Genomic DNA, 19,427 nt, shown 5'->3' with positions numbered 1-19,427 from the left:
GCTCAGGGGGAGTATTCTGGAAAGGCGTGTAAATTGCGCAAGTCCTTATATGGGCTTAAGCAATCACCTCCTGCATGGTTCAGAAGATTCAGTGATGTGGTTCTCTTTATGGGATTTATTTAGTGCCAGTCAGACCAAACTTGATTTATTAGCCGTCTCTCCCATTGTCCTTGCACCATTACCTCTGTCTATGTGGATGATATTATTGTTATAGGTAATGACTTGTTTGGAATTGTTCAGATTAGAAAGGACTTGGGGGATACCTTTGACATCAAGGATCTGGGACTCCTCAAGCATTTCTTGGTCTTTGAGACAGCGCACTCTTGCAAGGGCATTTCCCTCTCTTAGCAGAAATATGCCCTAGATCTCTTAATGGACACTAGAATGTTAGGATGTCAGCCTGCTTCTACGCCCCTTGATTCGAATGTCTCCCTTTCTACAAAGTCTAGTGATCTATTGACAGACCCTTTGGTGTATCAGAGACTTGTTGGTCGCCTCATCTATTTGATCAACACTCGGTCTTATGCAGTGAGCTTAGTAATTCAGTTCATGCATTCTCCCCAGAATTCACATCTTGATGCCGTCTATCACATCTTATGGTATGTGAAGAACTCACCTGGACTGGGATTATTCTATTTATCTAGAATACAACCAGGTCTTTCCGTGTTTACTGATTCTGACTATGCTAGGTCCAAGATTGACAGATGATCTACCTCAAGTATTTGTACTTTCAAGGGCGATCATCTTCTTTCTTGGAAAAGTAAGAAGCAGGCGGTGGTTTCACGTTCATCTGCGGAGGCTGAGTACTGTGTTATGGCACAAGGTACCTGTGAGATCCTATGGCTATGCTCTCTCCTATTTGAGATTGACTTTCCTGTGACAGACTCTTCTTTGTTGTTTTGTGACAACGAGTCTCCTATATCTCTCTCTTCTTATTCATTTATGCATGAGAGGACCAAGCATACTGAGGTGGATATTCACTTCATCAAGGAAAAAGTTCATTCGAGGATTATCTCTCCCCACTTTATCTTTTTCAAAGGCCAAGTTGTTGATGTCTTCACCAAGTCTGTTGGCCCAAGTTTATTACAGACTGCTCTCTCCAAGTTTCGACTTGTCAACATCTTCGTTTCAGCTTGAGCAGGAGTATTGAACATAGTGTATAGTTTTTAGTCCTACATCAGAATGTTATGATAACCTCACTCTCTTGTATAACTATATATACATCTCAAAGTAGTAAGCTAAGTACACCAAGTGATATTTACTTTCTCTTGTATAGTTCTCTCTTTTTCACTTTCTTCTATACCAAATGCTAATTGATGTAATCATAGGAAAATTATGAAATTAGTTCAAAATTATGCTTGACTGAGAGAATTAATAAGAGAAAACAAGGTAGAGAATGAAGGGAAAAAAAATGGAAAATAGAAAGAGTAGCCTTGTAGGAGTAGAGAATTTGGAAGAGCAACCACTTCCTTTTTTCTCGCACGATATATTTATACCCTTAAATTTTATTTTTAAAAATAAAAAAATATTTATTATGAGGTCAATATTAAGTTTTAGAAAGATGATAACAAGAAAGAATGTCCTATTTACATTGCGTTTGGGAGCATGAATTTTGGATTTTGAATTTAAATAAATTTTAATATAATTTTATATTACATTTTATTTAAATTTAAGACTTCTCCAAATATAAGATCATTCAAATTTCGTGAAAATTTTTTAAAATATAAAATAAGATAGTAGTATCTTCTATTATGTGTCCTAGATCCTATCCCAACTGATAAATAATAACATGGCTTCCCATTGGGCCCTAAAAACTCAGTTTATTTGGGCCGGCCCTCCTTCTATGGACCGGGCCCATGGTTTGGGTTTGGCATCCGTACCCCGTTCAGAAAAGATAGCCTTTCGACACATGTTCTCTCAGGTTTGGATAGTCGGCGACTTTAATAAGTGGTGAAAAATCCTGCTAGAACTAGAACATTCTATTACGCCTCTTTTGGTTTTCCCCTCACCACGCATACGGTATATGGCCCTTGCGCCAAAACTGTAAGGCTTCTGAAGTTGTTTACGCCGAATTTTCTCTCTCTTTCTCAGTTAGGGTTTTTTCTTCGTCATCTTTGATTCCATTTGACGTTCTCATCTATTAGTTTCTTGAGGTAATTCTCTGTCTCGTGTTGTATTTTTTTTTTCACTTTCTAGGGTTTAGTGTTGTTAGGTAATTTCTTTTGTTAATGATTTCATGGCTTGTAATTTATTTTTAGAGGCCGTTTGGTTGTTGATTCGTTTAAACGATGAACCACACGGTTCAAGCAGCATTTTGATGTAATTGATTAATATGTTCTTCGCTTTCGAGAAATGATTTAATATTTATAGGATATAATTTGATGGTTTTGTGCTGCCAGTGCCCTATGTTAAATTTTAGGTTGATTAGGTTGTAGAAATTTGATATACGAGGTAGTGAAATGGTGGCCGGATGGTTGAATTACGTAGCGCATACAGGATGCTAGGTTTATCTTTTATTTTGTTGTAAAGCGATTAATGCTCAATTTGGTTGTTGAAGATTCATATGGAAACCAATGAATTGAATTACTAGTTTTTTTTTTTTGTATATAAAATTGTATCACTAGTTTCTTACTTAGTCTTGCCAAAATAATACCTTCAATCAGCCATTCAAACTTTTAGGTTTGACCTGTTTTCTCTCCGTTGCAAGGGGTCCATTTTGTTTTATTGGAAATATTTCTTATGTTTCATTATGGTGTTTACAATCTATCTAAAACAGATGAAATTCAATTACTACGTATTTTTTAAAAAAAAATTAGGAATAATTCTATGTTGTTCATATTCTGTGTGTATTTCTACATGGATGCGTATAGGAACATGTTGGTTAACTTTTTGTTTTCATTTCCATATTTTGCTGTGTTTCATTTTTCTTTTCAAAGAAGGATGAAGCTTTGTTGCAAAGTCTGTGTCTCATGAAAGATGTTCTCATTTGGAAACTGAGACACGTGTTTCAAAATATGTTAGGTGTGATCAACTTTAGAAAAGGGGAATGGAAATGGAAACAATATTAGCAAAAGTATTCCAAGGCACCCAGCACCCTTAGGGTGGGAATTATCATTGAAAATTTTTCCTTTTTTAATAATTTTTTGAGCCAATTTCCTGTTGGAAATTGTGTGATTGAGCAAGTTGGTGCTTGTCTGACTAATCCTGAAAATTTTTTTTTCACTATTTTCTTTGTTTGAAATTTGTACATGTTCATTTTCTTTTTTAGTTGTTATTTTTTGCAGGGTCCTAATGCCCGAGAAAATTTCCCCTAGATCTCTCTCACATGTATAGAGATTTAAGAGATTTTGATAGATATGTCTAAGAAGTGCAAATATTAGTCCATTGGGATCATTCCGAGAACTTCATTTTAGTTACCTATTTTCCCGTGTGATAGATTGTTAATTTGCATTGTTTAAGGAAATGATTGCAATGAGATATTATGCTTATGGCTGAAGAGCTTTCCTCATTGAAGGTTGTTTTTTTTAAGGGAGGAAAAACTTTTCTGCTTTCTGAGACTAATTGGTACTGATTTGTGCCTGTATAGTTTGTTATTTTGATAGTGATGTCTGTGTTCACTTGCTATTCCTTGTGCTCAGTTCAGTTTGTCCTTGTCTCAAGATGGAAATATTTGTGTTTCTGCATCATTTTTGTAATGAAAAAGGGAATTTTACTAAAAGGAAACAAGGGGGTGCCGGTCAAGTACAAAAGATCATTTACAACATAAAATATCAACAAAATCTAGCGTAGCTTAGTCTTCCATGGTACTTTTTCCTCTAAACCAAAAAAAAGAAGAATTCAACAGCCTATCTAAGATCTTTATAATAAACAATAAATTCCCTCAAAGGCACTCATTAGAAAAAAATGCAAGTTGTTACACCTGTTTGGTCCACAGGCCCAAATATCTTGGACAATTGAACCTGAATTCCACCCAATGCAATTCCCACTGTGCTCAGAACCGTATCAAACGCATGGTTATTCCTGTGATAATGCTGTTTCTGCTTCATTTTTGGCTAAAAAGAGGTTCTACTAATAACTGATAGGAGTTTTTTGGGAAAGCTTTTAGCATTGCTTTGCATTTTCAACTTGTAATTTTATTATATGGCTTAAGTGTTCATGGACAAGTTGATTAGGGATGTATGCAATCTGTTTTGTTAATGTGTGTATTTGTAATGAATTGGTGGTGGTGAAAATTACAGCATGGTCATTAGTGAGATTTTTGATAGGATGGTAGTTCTAGTGCTGCAGCTGCTTGATATGAGGTTAGTCATGGCATCATGATGACTGATAGTTTGGTGGTTGTACTTGCTTCACTAAGGTAGGGGGTTAGTTGCATTTACCTATGTTAGTTGATTGGTGATTTTAGCAATCTTAATTGTGTGATTGAAGTTGTTAGTGTGGAGCTCAAACGTTGTTATGACATAATTTATCATTACGCAATTGTATTACTTGTTAAAGATATAGATAAGATTCTATAGTGGGATACAACAGTGTTGTTGCTGATATTTGTTTTAACTATTAATTATTATTCTTAAAAATTGTTTAATGAGAAGATTAGGTGCAGTACTGAGCTACTATCATACCCATAATTTTTAGGGGTGACTAATGGCTGCTGCGGTACTGTTTGTTAGCCATTACAGTAGCAATATGGTCTGTTTGCATATAAAATCTAGATTTTCTCTATTTTGGCAGATTTTCTCTACCATTTGTGCTCTAATTCTTCTTCTGCTACAATCCAACTTAGATCTACTAAACTCATGCTTCAAAGATTTAAGCTTGAAATTTGAATTATAAGTTGTTCAGGTTCTGGAAACTTCATTTGATCAGCCATTTGATCAAATTTTTTTTTTGTTTGTTTCATTTGTTTATCTTTCCATTAAATCTTTGTTTGCATATTGTAAACTTGTGATTAACTTGGTTTAAGATTGTTGTTTGGTAAATAATTTAAAAATTACTAAAACTAATTTTATTAAGTTTTAAACTTTTTCCATTGTAAACTCCTCCCCCCCCCCCCCCCCCCCCCCCCCGGGGGCCAAAAAATATTTGGCCAATGAAAAGCAGTTTTTTCATTTTGTTTACAAGCGTTTATTATATTTAGAAACTGATTAGTATATATTTATTATTTTTTAATGTGGTATTCTAAGTAAATAATGTGCACTATATATCTTATGGTGGTGAGACTGCCTCAGCCAATCAATTATGATGTATGATAAATTGATGTATACCATACAGACTTTTTAAAAATCATTTTATGCACTTTTCAATGTCTCTAATTAATTGCTTGTCTATTTTATTTGTTTTGATAAAATTTTTAGTCATTAAATTTGTGAAAGGTACAAGAAATATAATTTCTTAGACAGTCCACAAAAGTCTAAAATTAAACTAAAAATTATTTTTTCTGCTAAAAAGCACTCGTATGTTGAATTTAATTAGCCCAAAATATCAAAATCTTATTTTAGAAGATTACATTCTTATTCTTCTGTTTTGGCATGGTTGGAAAAATTCGTGATGGCTGCAACACTTAATGGCCACTTCTTTGCCTCCTCCGACACCCACACAGCCATTATGCAATGCTATCAGGGACTGCATTTTAAAACCATGAGCATGAATTTTAGAAGTTTTAGCCTTTTTTCCTTTTTGGTTTTGGGGGGGTTTGCCATCCTTGACCTCCTTTGCTGCTGTATGTCAAAAAGCAAATTGAAATGAGGTCCTTATAGTGATGTTATATTTTCCCCCCTTTATCTTGATCATTTTCTCTTATGTTTTTAAGTGATAAAACTATATTTTATCAGCTCTTCTTGTTCAATTTAAGTTTTGGATTGTGTTTTAATTTACTATTGTTCCTTTTTAGGGATTGTAGAACCCAGACAATGCAGGGAGGCAGAGGTGGCAGAGGTGGCAGAGATCCTTTCTTTAATTTTGGTGATCCTTTTGGCGGATTTGGCAGTTTTGGGGGCCAGCCGAGTCTAATTCCCAATTTTTTTGGAGGAAGGGACCCATTTGATGACCCTTTCTTCACACGCCCATTTGGTAGCATGTTTGAGTCTAGCTTCTTTGCTCCAGCTGGAAGGCCTTTCGCTGAAATGCCTGCAGCTGGGTTTCTGGAACATCAAGTACCCCAGCCCAGTAGGCCGAGGGGACCTATTATTGAAGAAATAAACTCTGATGATGAGAGAGAAGGAAAGGAGAAAAAGGATAATCCAAGAAAACATTGTAGGTCTACTGATGAGCCTTATGTTGAGGATCCGGATGATGAAGCTGAAGGTAATTTCTGAATCAGGTTATTGGTATGGCAATTACTATTCAGGGTCCGCTTGTTATCCTTATTATTAATAGGAAATTGATAATTGTCTGTATCTTTCAGGAAGGAAGAGCAAGCATATGCAGTATAGGAATGCCTACAATAGAGTGGATGGAATGAGGCCACAGCCTCAAACTCATAGTTTCACTTTTCAAAGCTCCACTGTCACTTATGGTGGAACAAACGGAGCATACTATACTTCATCTAAAACAAGGAGGACAGGGAGTGATGGAGTATGTGACTTTCTAGAGTTGGCTAGTTCGAGTATTTTGCATTTTTATTAAGATTTTTATGTTTGTTTTGAAACAGTTGGCACTTGAAGAAAGCAAAGAAGCTGACACTTCTACAGGTCAAGCAACTCATAACATCTCTAGGGGAATTTATGATAAGGTAGGCCATTTTTCATTTTAATTTTTATAAACATTGGGTTTGTTCTGCCCCCGATCTCCTCCCAGCGCATATAGAAAAGAGATTTTCTTCTGATTTCAATCGACTATCGTGTTCTGGATTCATTTTTTCCATGAGATGTGATTACTGAAGTTGTGTTGTGAATGCAAGAATGATATTTTCATTATGCTGTAGGGTCATTCTGTCACAAGGAAGCTCCACTCTGGTGGTAATGTGGACACAATGCAGACACTGCACAATCTCAATGAAGGTGTGTTTGTATCATAGATAATATGATGTTTCTTATGGATGGTAGGGTTTTATAGATGGTGATCGAGAATGTGTTTTGTGGTTTTATCAGATGAACTTGCTGGTTTTGATGATGCTTGGAAGGTAAATGCAAGAAAGCATTTGCCTGGTTGGTCTGAGAAATTCAATGCTCTTGATAGCTGTGGTAAGCACCGACTTATTTGATATGGTTATGTGCGTATTGTTTGCGTAAGTTGCCAAACTAGGATTCTTATTCACCTTGGTCATTTTAAAAAGTAGCTGAGGATTGTTTTTCATTTGAAAAATGCGAAGCATTTGATATATTTATTTCCTGTACTCTTAGTTTGTGGTTTCTGGATTACTAATTACTAAGTTGTGTCAAAGGTAGTGGTACCATTGCTAGCCTTATCATAGGATAATGTCTTCGCTGGCATTATTCTCATGTTTACTTGATTATGTATAAACTACTCTAGTCAAATAAGGGGTAATGCATATAACCAGATGCAATAATTTGGCCAGTACTACCATGTAATTGTGGTTGCTGTAATGCATAGATTAAGTTTATGCAGTTAGGATCTCTATGGCCACATGGGACAAGCCTAAGTATGTGCAACACATAAGTTTGTAGAACAATGAGTAAACAAAACATTATGTAGTCCTTTATTTCATTGTGGATTTTTTCTTTGCTTTTTTTCTCTTTGTGCATTTGATAGAAGATTAAGTTCTGTATGTGCTATAGTTGTGGAACTGCTGTGTTTGTTTAGGATTTTATTAGGTTTTTGGGTTTTGGGTAAAGTGAGCATGTCAATAGGCTTTTGAGTCTTATTTGGAATATTTTAGGCTGAACTTCTCTTTTTTGTCTCTGCTTTATCTGGCATTCTTGTTTGTTATCCCAAATAACTGTAAAGGAACTGTTTTATTAACGAAGTAATGTTGGGTTTAGATTTAATTATTGTTTAAATGATAATCATGATAGTAACTGCCATTAGGTTCAGTTATCTGTTCTATTATGTTGAAATGGACCTTATTTCTATCAGCCAATGTGCTATTCTGTTGAGCCAGATTTGCAGAATGCTTGTGTCGTGTCTTACACGGTTCGTTTGCATTTTGGGTTTGTAGGGTCCTGCAGCAGTGGACAGAACAGTCAGGCAGGAGGAGGTGGTTGGGCCCTTCCATCAACAGAGCACTTGTCACAACCTGCAGGAGAAATGAATCCACGCATGGGGGAGAGGGCAGGTTCTTCTCATGCTCACTTACAGCATGCTGGACCGGAAAAAACAGAAGGTGCATTCTGGACGGGTCCATCTAGGGGAAGAGGGTGAGCTGCTATCACCCTAAATATATAGAATCAACGAGAAGTTTAAAATCATGAGGGTATATTGTCCTTGTTAGTTGTTTAGGATTGAACTGATGACGGCTTGTGGACCATGCTTTTAATCTGCTGGATATGATATGAAGTCCAGTGTGATAAAAAGGTATTACTTGAAGATCATTATGTTATTTTGAATTGAGTTGAATGCTTTAGTTTCCACTTCAGCTCCAGAGTAAAGTTACTGCTGTTTTTAACCCTTGTGATGGATTGGACTATGGTAGGAAAGCCCTTTCATTGTTATGGGTTTATTAGTAACCCATCTATGGTTGGATGCTTCTTTTCTCACACTTCGCGAAGAGATTGAAATAATGTTTTGTGACTGGAATTATTGAGATATTTTGCAGGCTATTGTCATCTCCTTTGTCATTGCATTGCTCGATAGAGGAGTTCATGAATAGTGGGTGATGGGTATTCTTCAAACAAATTCTAAATGAATTAGATAAGCTAAGTTTTGTATAGGCGATGTTTTTTATTGCATGTTCCATGGATAGGAATGAATTAAAATTGAGTGGGGTAAAATGGAATTTATTACTTGTCTTATTTAAAATTTATTTTTATGACAATTCTCTTAAAGGAGCTCAGCAAAACGGTACCACAAAGTCCCATAATTTTGAGAAAGGGATGCTTTCTAGTAGAGGGGCTACAATGAACAGGTCCAGGTGACCATCTACCAAAGAAGTAGGCCTTTGCAAAATCCTTGCACTATGTATAGGGAAGTTGGCAATAGAAGCTCCAGTAGATTATAACGGGCCTAAAGGTCCTGAAGTAGTTTTGTTAGGTAAGTTTGATCCACATGGAAGGGTAAAAATGTCAAATTAAGTCTAATAGAAGCAATAGTAGAAAAGAGATTATTTAGCCGACTTGTTAAATAAGATTGATTTATTGAATTTTACATTAAGATTTTGTTTGAAATTTGAAAAAATAAAAATAAAATGATGGTAAAACAAAATACAGAAGTATTTGTTTTTTGGTTCTCGTTTGAATGATGAGGAAAGATAAGAAAATGAAATGAAAAATAAATTAATGATAAAAAATAAAAATTTGCACAATATAACATTCAGTGTTTCTTCATATTGTGCTATGTGGCCTATATATATATATATATATATAAACCAAAACTATGAAACTATATATGCCTAACTTTGCCTTCAATTATTTTGGATTAACTTGATGTGCACGTAACTTAAAGAGGCATTTGGTAATGATAACGAAGCACCCAACAAGATTTTCATGTTCTCAATGAAACACAAACATAAACATGATATAAAAATTTTCAAGTATTCTACAACATGAATCTTAATTCATTTATAAGCATCCTATTCTAAGAAAATAGTAAAAAAATCATGAACCATATGCCTCCTAAAAGGAAAAACTAATGAATAGAGAATGCAATGAGTCTGTATTTTATACAACAATGGAACAAATGCATACTGACAAGCAGAAATGGTTGATCAAAGAAGGATGACGCTTTTGTTCAAAGGTAGTAGGTCTCTAAGTGCAAGATATACAATTCTAAGGCTCTATCCTAGGATTGGGATTTTTAAAGCTTACTTGGTGAGGTCAAGCTCTAAAACTTAATGATGACAAGTTCTCAGCATACTTTACAACCTGACGACCAACATAGCTCCTATCCTCACCCATTATAAGTTAGAAGTGGATAGGATACATCCCAAGTGGAATGTTTCATACACCCATTATAATGCTCTTGCCTCTCAAAGGCTAACACTACTTCGGTCCAAGCTAACCCATTACAATTATACTTACTATCTTTTCTAACTCATCTATGGTTGGACGCTTCTTTTCTCACTCTTCGCGAAGAGATTGAAATAATGTTTTGTGACTAGAACTATTGAGATCTTTTGCAGGCTATTGTTATCTCCTTTGTCATTGCATTGCGCGATAGAGGAGTTACTAAATGAATAGTGGGTGATGGGTATTCTCCAAACAATTTCTAAATGAATTAGATAAGCTAAGTTTTGTATGGACAAGATATTTTTTATTGCATGTTCGATGGATAGGAATGAAATAAAATTGAGTAGGGTGAATTTATAACTTTTGTCTTATTCAAAATTTATTTTTATGACAATTCTCTTAAAGGAACTCGGCAAAACAGTACCTCAAAGTCCCATAATTTTGAGAAAGGGATGCTTTCTAGCAGAGGGGGCACAATGAAGGTCCAAGTGACCATCTACCAAAGAAGTAGGTCTTCGCAAAATCCTTAGACCATGTATAAGAGGGTGACTTGATTATATTGGGAAGTTGGCAATCAAAGCTCCAGTAACGGGCCTAAAGGTGCTGAAGTAGTTTTGTTAGGTAAGTTATGATCCACATGGAGAGAGGTATAAATGTCAAATTAAGTCTAAATAGAAGCAATAGTAGAAAAGAGGGAATTTAGCCGACTTATTAAATAAGATTGATTTATTGAATTTTACACTAAGATTTTGTTTGAAATTTGAAAAAATAAAAACAAAATGAAGGTAAAGCAAAATACAGAAGTATTTATTTTTTTTCTTCTAATTTGAATGACGAGGAAAGATAAGAAAATGAAATAAAAAATAAATTAATGATAAAAAATAAAAATTTTGCACAATATAATATTCTGTGTTTCTTCATATTCATGCTATGCAGCCTATATCGATGAAGGATAATATATATACCAAAACTATGAAACTATATATGCCTAACTTTGCGTTCAATTATCTTGGATTAACATGGACGTGCACATAACTTAAAGAGGCATTTGGTAATAATAATGAAGCACCTAACAAGATTAAAATTTTCAAGTATTCTCCAACATGAATCTTAATTCATTTATAAGCATCTTATTCTAAGAAAATAATAAAAAAGTCGTGAACCAATGCCTCCTAAAAGGAAAAACCAATGAATAGAGAATGCAATGAGTCTATATTTTATACAATAATTGAACAAATGCATACTTACAAGCAGAAATGGTTGATCAAAGAAGGATGAAGCTTTTGTTCAAAGGTAGTAGGTCTCTAAGTGCAAGATGTACAATTCTGAGGCTCTATCCTAGGATTGGGATTTTTAAAGCTCACTTGGTGAAGTCAAACTCTAAAACTTAATGATGACAGGTTCCCAGTATACTTTACAACGTGACGACCAACATAGCTCCCATCCTCACCCATTATAGGTTAGAAGTGGGTAGGATACATCCCAAGTGGAACGTTTCATACTCCCATTAGAATGCTCTTGCCTCTTAAAGGCTAACACTACTTCTGTCCAAACTAACCTAAGAAGGGAATATTCGGGGTATAGACCTCGTGAAGTGTGTGTGAAAAAGAAACTTAAGGAAAAAGTATCACAAAGATCACAATTTATTATGCTAGCATTGCAGTAAAACAATATTTATTTATGAAAGAGTTATCAAGTCTTGATTAGTTGAATTTAAGATAATCAGAGGCTAATACCTGATTCGACTCTCTATTTTCTTCAATGGAGTTGCCAAGTTGCCACGACATCCTAGAGGATCTCCTACCGAAAAAAGGGGTTCAAATCTTTGAATCACCTCAACTAAATGGAAACCTAGAAATTAATAAGAATGATGGGTTTAAGATTTTGTCTAATAGAGTCGCCACTAATTAACCTCTTTCGTCTTGACTGAGGTTAGGACACCAAATTAATTACTACAAATTGATTGGTTTATAACACTACCAAAAAAAAAAAAAAAAAGATTATTAGTGATGGTTTGAAATCGTTACTAATACTAGCAAATCGTTACTAAAAGATTAAGACTGCCACTATAACTTGCACATTTTTTTGATTGAAAGTCATCATTGAAAGTCTTACAAACCATCACTAAAAGTTTAAAATAATTAATTTTTTTTTAAAAATCACCCATTAATCCCTGTAAAAACCTATAATTACATTTCTGCACACATAATATTGAACCAGAACTAATGAAAAATTCATAAATTGTTCAAAAAACATATACAAGTTGTTCGAAAACATCATATATACATGATATGTTCAGATAACAAAAAATACAGAAAAAAAGTGCATCCGACTGTAGTGCTCGGCATCGTCCTCCTCTTCTTGTGATAGCCCGCAGACCCTATAAAGTAATAATTATTTAAAAAGTTAGTATACAATTTTTGAATATATATATATATATATATATATATATGTGTGTGTGTGTGTGTGTGTGTGTGTGCGTACTATAAGTAAAAAATGATTTGAAATCAAGAATGATCGGACATAGTTAAACAAAAAATGATACAATTTAAAAATAGTTAAGTTTGATCAATCGGAATTGACCCCACTCGGTGGCTACCTCATATGCTCGACTTGAACACTTGAGTGGTTAAACCAACTAAGTTTGGTAGGTTAGTTTCTAAGCGCATAATTTTCAAGCACATAGTAGAATTTTATAACTCTAAAAGGGCTAGTATGTGGGATTGAAGTTGCAATATCCTACAAGTGGAATTACTTGATTATATGGAATGGGGTAGATCGCAACAAATACTGTAGACAATAAACGACCTAACAAGATAGCACATACAGGTATGATGGCTGGCAGCAACTAGTAGCAGCTAGAGGTTAGTGATGGAAAGAACATGAAATAGTAATAGAGCACCAATCAAAGCCACCAACAACTTTTGCAAATTTCAAGCAATCAAGCCCCCAAGACATTGGTGCAATGGAAAGGAGCTGGGCAATCCAGTGGGGGCATCGGGGGTTCGAGTCTTGGTTGATGCATGCAGTTGATGCTCCCAGATTGAGCCCTGGGTGAAGGGTCTTGCGATGTGTCTTAGGATGAGAGTTGGCCGAACGTTTAACCCGACAGTAAGTAAGTTGTGTCCACATTCAATTTTTCGAATCGCGAACTAGGGGGGAAGGCTGCCGCCCTGTGGTTTGGTGCCGCATTGGGGGATCTAAATGGCTCATTGATGGGTGGAGTTCCCATGTCATCCAAAAAAACAAAAAAATTGCAAGCAATCAATCATGAACACATAACTACATTGAACAATAACCAACTAGTGAACAAGATAATAGAAATAAGTATAGTATAAGAAGAGAGGAGAGAGAATAAGTTTTTATATGAGAGTTAGTGGGACATGTGTCACAATTACAGGGTGACACGTGCATAATCTGGTCTAAACATTAAAATGGGTGATGTGGCCTTATCTAGACTGCTATGTTGAGTTTTTTCCCGTTTTATAATTAAAAAGAAATAAAATATAAAATAACACTCTGATTGGGAAAATTTTTCCCAAAATAATGCTCACGTAATCTCGCAGCTTCATGCTGCGAGATTTAAACTCATGGGACGCTCTGGCTTCGATGCGTGGCAAGGAGAGAAACAACGGGCAGGTGACGCGTGGTGAGCGCTGGACCAAATCTCACAGCTTCGAGCTGCGAGATTTAATGAGGGCATCGAATTGGAACGTGACACGTGGTGGAAATCTCGCAGGACCAAGCTGCGAGATTTACGCCTGAAATCCATCCGCGTGGTGACACGTGGTAAATCTTGCAGGATAGTCCTGCGAGATTTGTTTCGTCTGCTCAAATCCTTCCCGAGTCTCTCAGAAGACAATATCGCAGAGGAGTTGCAGAGGACCGTTCGAGCTGAGCAAAGAGGACCAGTGGCAGGTTACCGTTCGAGGTGGCAGGTGACCGTTCGGGCGAAGGCAAAGGTGAGGCTATTTAAGGGCCAAAGATGGGGTAGGTTTTTTTTTTATTTAGAAAAAACGTGAATATATTATTTTATTTACTGAGATTTATTTTCTGTTTTGAGTTGGTTTCGTTTCATATTTTCTTTCCGACTATTTGGGTTCGTTCGTTGCTGCATCTAGAGAGGAAGGTTAGTTTTTTTAATTTACTAAATTAATTTACGTGCAATTTTAGTGAAAGCAATGAAGTATCATAAGATCTATGAATATATCTATATTTATAAACCTGAGTTTTCTTCACAAATTAGTTACCCATGTCATGCATGTTTGTGTTTCTGTTAGTATGTGTATATACTCTGTGTGCATAATGATCTGTACAACTTGGTATTGCTGTACACTTAGGGCCTGTTTAGTTCTTGAAAATAAATTTTTTTTCCATTTCCAGGTTTATTATTACTATCTTTAGAAATTCAATGTTTAATTTCAATTGTATCACTTGAGTAGTTTTGACTATTTCAGTTTATAAAATTTATTTATTATTTGCTTAATTGATATTACTTAAGATTTTATGATTCATAATAAAAAATCGAACTGCAACATCAAACCAAACCAAATCGAAAAATTGGTTAATCATTTCTTTGGTTCAATTTTGGTCACAAAATTTTAATTTTTTTCATTTATCAGTTTGGTTTTTATTTGGCCCATTCAATAATCACAATTAATTACTTTTAAAATGTTTGTCCTTAATATCTTAATTGGCTAGTAAGTAAATAAACATGATAAATACAAACACATATTTGAAACAATTGAAACTTACCTTACTTTAATTGCAAGTACTTGTTGAAGTTAACGTAGTAATTAAATTCTTATTTTCGATGTGTCCAAAATAAAACTGAAATTTGTCGATAAGCTTACGATATTAGACATCATAAAAAATACAATATATATATATATATATATATATATATATATATATATATATATATTAGTCCATCAACATCCCTAAGTCACTGTCATCAAGAAATTATTTTCATTTATATTTAATATTTTAAAAATGAATAAAAACATTACATGCCCTTATTCATGTAATTTATCTAATAGAGTAAGTAGTGAGTTTAAGAATCGAGAGTGGTAAAAACTACGTTCATCCTATTTAGAGCATGAATCTTGAAATTGAAAAGTAAGGACTTGTCTATTTGTTGGAAAATAGTTTTCATTCTTCTATTCAAGTTTTTTTTTTAAAAAAAAAATTATAAAAAGTAAACTATTGTTTTATTTTACAAGATATGTATGCGAAAACAATAAAAATAGTGAAAATTTATTTACCTTTAGAAATAGTTTTATTTTTATTTGTAATTTTATAAATAATTACAATAATGTAAGATATGTGCCTACTTTTTAAAATTTTAACAAACTCGATGTTGACGAGCACTAATAAAACTATAATCCCTTACTTTTTACAAAGAGAAGATTCTAATATAAATGACAAAAGGTATGTGGTTAACTAATTCTCTTTGTGAGATAATTATTTAGATCTATCATTGTAGTGTCATCTTCATCAAGCTTTTCGCATCACTTCTCTATATTGACTTGTCAAAAATTTTAAATTATATTATATTTGAGGACACAAATTTGAAACTTTATATTTAAATTTGTTTAAATTTATATAAAATTCAACATAGCCTAAACTTTAATCATAACTGATGTGTAGATTCTCACTCGTCCCAAATTTTTTTTAAGAAAAAATAGAAAAATGAATCTCATTTTCTTTCTAATGTATCAAAAGTAACTTTCTAAATTAGTGACAATATGAGTTCAATGGAGATAAATGATATATTAAAAACAAATTTTTATTCATGTTTGGCAGCAATGTGAATATGATAGTGGCATGCATATAAGTTGAAGGAATTATAAGTTAATTATTTAGTATACACTCAATGGCACATGATGTTTTGGAGCATTGCAATCTATATTTGAGATATGTATATATATATACATATATATATATATATAATTAATTTAATTATATAATATAAATATAAAGTGTTAATTAATTTTTATAAAATATTAAATAAATATTTGTGACACGCATTAATTGAAGGCTTACTTACAAAAAAGTTTCAAAGATATTATATGTTATATCTAAGAAGTCCTTTTTTTTTTTAAGTGCGAATTTAAATGCCCCCTGCATGGCTGATGCAGTGAAGTGAATTGCATGCTGGTAGATATCATAGGTTCTCGCATGCTTAAACTATATTATTATATTATCTGCAAACGTTTAAGGGTCATTGTAAAAATGGGTAAATGTTCAAATTACACTCGGCATGCTGCCGAAATTTCGATACGACTTTTCGTAGAAAAGTCAGAATTTCATGCAAGAATATTTTCAAAGTGACAAGTGAAACATTTAGAGAATATTGCATGCACATGAACGTAGTGAAAATAATTTTTGTTTACTATTCACTTAGTATATCACTTATACATAAAATTGTTGTTTTGCATAGGTCTTTTATATTTCGCGGGCGTCAATCTAGATGGCAGGAAGTTCAAGCAGTATTCCGGTTCCGGTATTGTTGTACATCGAGGGTAACATTATAACCGGACAAACCGATGCTAGTTATAGTATTCCGCGAGTCGCCGTAGATGGGCAGCCAGGAACGTCTATTGAGCACGTGGTTGAAGCAGATGAAGAAGATGCAGATGTTGGTGGGATGCCTGTTGTGGATATGAACGAATGTCCACGATCGTCATTCGAGCCGCAGACGTACGAAGGAACTACTATTCATACAAATTATCATGGTGTTTGAGAAGAAGTTTCAGCAAAACAACCAGGATCGTTGTTCGTTATTACGAACAACGCGCTAGACGAGGGGATGAACATCACGAACGATGTTCATTTACAAGATGACACGTACGAGGAGGAAATTGGTGAAGGGACGAATGAGTTCCCCGATGATGTCGACCCACCCCCCCGTGAATCGAACGATGCGACGTATACGGCAGATTCCATGGACGAACCTCCTATGTATGGTGTAATTGACGTAGATGCTGCAGATTTGTCCCATGGTGACGAGCTTCCTATACGGGTAACTCGTTGGGATGAATCATCAGAACTGAGTAAAGGGATGCTATTTGGGTCGAAAGATCAATTGATAGCTGCTGTGCGAATATACCGCGCTCGAACGGACCATGATTTCCACGTCCTGCAGTCGACCCCACTATTATGGGTTGTTAGGTGTAAGAACTCTGAATGCAGTTGGAGACTGTGTGCGATGTATCATCAGAAACATCGATTTTTTGAAATCACTCAATATGGTGGTTCGCACACATGCTTGAATGAACTCCTCTCGCAAGACCATAGCCAAATCACGTCATCCCTTATTGCTAGGGAGATTGTGAATATGATAAGGGGTGATGCGTCGACCTCAATCACTACATTGAAAGAATTCATAGATGGTCGTTTCGGCTATTCCATCTCATATAAGAAGATTTGGTTAGGAAAACAGAAGGCAATTGCCCAAGTATTCGGCTATTGGGAGAAGTCTTATCAGACTTTGCCTAGGTGGATGGAAGCAATGTGCACTTATAATCTTGGTATTGTCGTCAAGTGGAGGTGGAACCCTATACCAGACAGCGATCAGAACGTAACATTTGTATCAGTCTTTTGGGCGTTCGCAGCATCTATTCAGGGTTTTCCCCACTGTCCTCCTATGATATGTATAGATGGGACACACTTGTACGGTAAGTACAAGGAAAAACTCCTTATTGCAACGTGCCCGGATGCAAATAGGCAAATATTTCCCCTTGCATTCGCTATTGTGCAAGAGGAAAGTTTGGACACATGGAATTGGTTTCTGTGTTGTCTTCGTTCCATTACCGATAGGGACGACATTTGCCTTATATCAGATAGGCATCCAGGGATCATCGCTGCAATGTCTCACAATCTCGATTTGCCGCCACCGCGTGCGCACCACCGATTCTGCCTTCGACATGTTGTAAGCAACTTCAGCACGAAAGTGCACAGTGTCAATCTTAAGCGAATAACTGAGCGAGCGGGAAGGGAGCATCAGGTCAGAAAGTTTAACATGTGGATGGAGAAGATCTTCGATGAGGGTGGGGAACCCGTGAAGACGTTCTTTGATCAAATCGCTCTTCATATGTGGACTCAGTGCCACGATGGTGGCAGAAGGTATGGGAACATGACGACAAACCTCGTCGAATGTTTCAACGCCGTTTTTAAGGGCCCTCGTAGCCTCCCAATCATTGCCCTTGTGCAACTGACATTTTATCGCATTGCACATTATTTCAACAGCCGACGGGAGGCTACTCGTAATGCAATATCAGGAGGAAATGCATTAACTCCTCATATATTGCTTGCGATGAAAGAAGGAAGTTGAAGGCGACTGGACATCGCATGACGACGTTCAACCGATCTAGAGGTACTTTTAGCATCACGACTGCACAGTTGGGACCTCATAAAGGAAACAACGTATAAACCCTGCGCATTCAGGATTTGCACGTCTGCTTGTGTGGGAAGTGGCAAGCCATGCACTTTCCATGCTCCCACCTTCTCGCTGCATGTGTGGAGACACGACTCAATGCCATGTAGTACGTTGAACCTTGTTGGAGCACCGCTGAACATTATGCGACATATGCGGCAGATTTTCAGCCGATTATGCATGAGGCGTACTGGCCAGCATTATCGTTGCCGACTATACAGGCAAATCCAGCGTATGCTCGACATAAAGGTCATCCAAGGAGCTCCCGTATACACAATGAGATGGATGCTAGGGAAGGTAGGAAGAGGAGCACGTGCAGTATTTGTCATTAAGAAGGGCATAATCGCACAAGGTGTCCGAGAAGGACCCACTCGGGCGATGTAGTTGGACCGTCGCGTTGATGTCATATGTAGTTTTAGACTATTTCACACCATTTTTTTTTTTTTTGGTATATACCTATTCTGATGCAACGATGCATTTCCAGGATTGATCCAGGGCCGTCCGATTCGAGCGTTTTGACGATGGGCGATCATCACAGGGCCAGCCGAGCGTGGGCTGATGGGTATGCGGAGCCCCTGTGCTGCCGAGGGGGCACACAGTTTGTGGAGTGTTGGTTAGAGGCAGACCCCCGCATTGTCCAGCTGATACGCGATGCGGGGTTTTATGGCATTTATCGGATTGCTCATATCCAGCTTGATTGGCATCTTGTCACATCATTGGTGGAGTGATGGAGACCCGAGACGCACACGTTCCACCTACCTCATGGCGAGGCCACCGTCATATTACAAGACGTAGCTATTTTGTTCGGGTTGCTGATTGATGGGCAAGCCGTCACTGGTCGCACTGCCGGACCAGTGGAGGGACCTACAGACCGTCAGGGTCGACTCGCCCTGCGTACTATGTGCGAGCGTTTGTTAGGCGTCGTTCTT

The 19,427-nt window shown here is 36.1% G+C and overlaps 1 protein-coding gene across 1 annotated transcript; it reads left to right on the top strand.

Annotated features, from left to right (window-relative positions):
• Positions 1 to 1,908: 1,908 nt before the first annotated feature.
• Positions 1,909 to 8,563, top strand: LOC131163727 (uncharacterized). Its single transcript, XM_058120429.1, has 7 exons — positions 1,909 to 2,043; positions 5,891 to 6,303; positions 6,404 to 6,573; positions 6,650 to 6,730; positions 6,923 to 6,998; positions 7,089 to 7,181; positions 8,117 to 8,563. The coding sequence occupies exons 1-7, from the start codon at positions 2,024 to 2,026 to the stop codon at positions 8,317 to 8,319; spliced, it is 1,056 nt and encodes a 351-aa protein (XP_057976412.1). The 5' UTR covers positions 1,909 to 2,023; the 3' UTR covers positions 8,320 to 8,563.
• Positions 8,564 to 19,427: the final 10,864 nt, after the last annotated feature.

This window comes from Malania oleifera, chromosome 9, assembly GCF_029873635.1.
Source record: "Malania oleifera isolate guangnan ecotype guangnan chromosome 9, ASM2987363v1, whole genome shotgun sequence".
Taxonomy (NCBI): domain Eukaryota; kingdom Viridiplantae; phylum Streptophyta; class Magnoliopsida; order Santalales; family Ximeniaceae; genus Malania; species Malania oleifera.
Note: the sequence above shows the minus strand (reverse complement) of the source record. Positions and strands in the feature narration are given on the sequence as shown.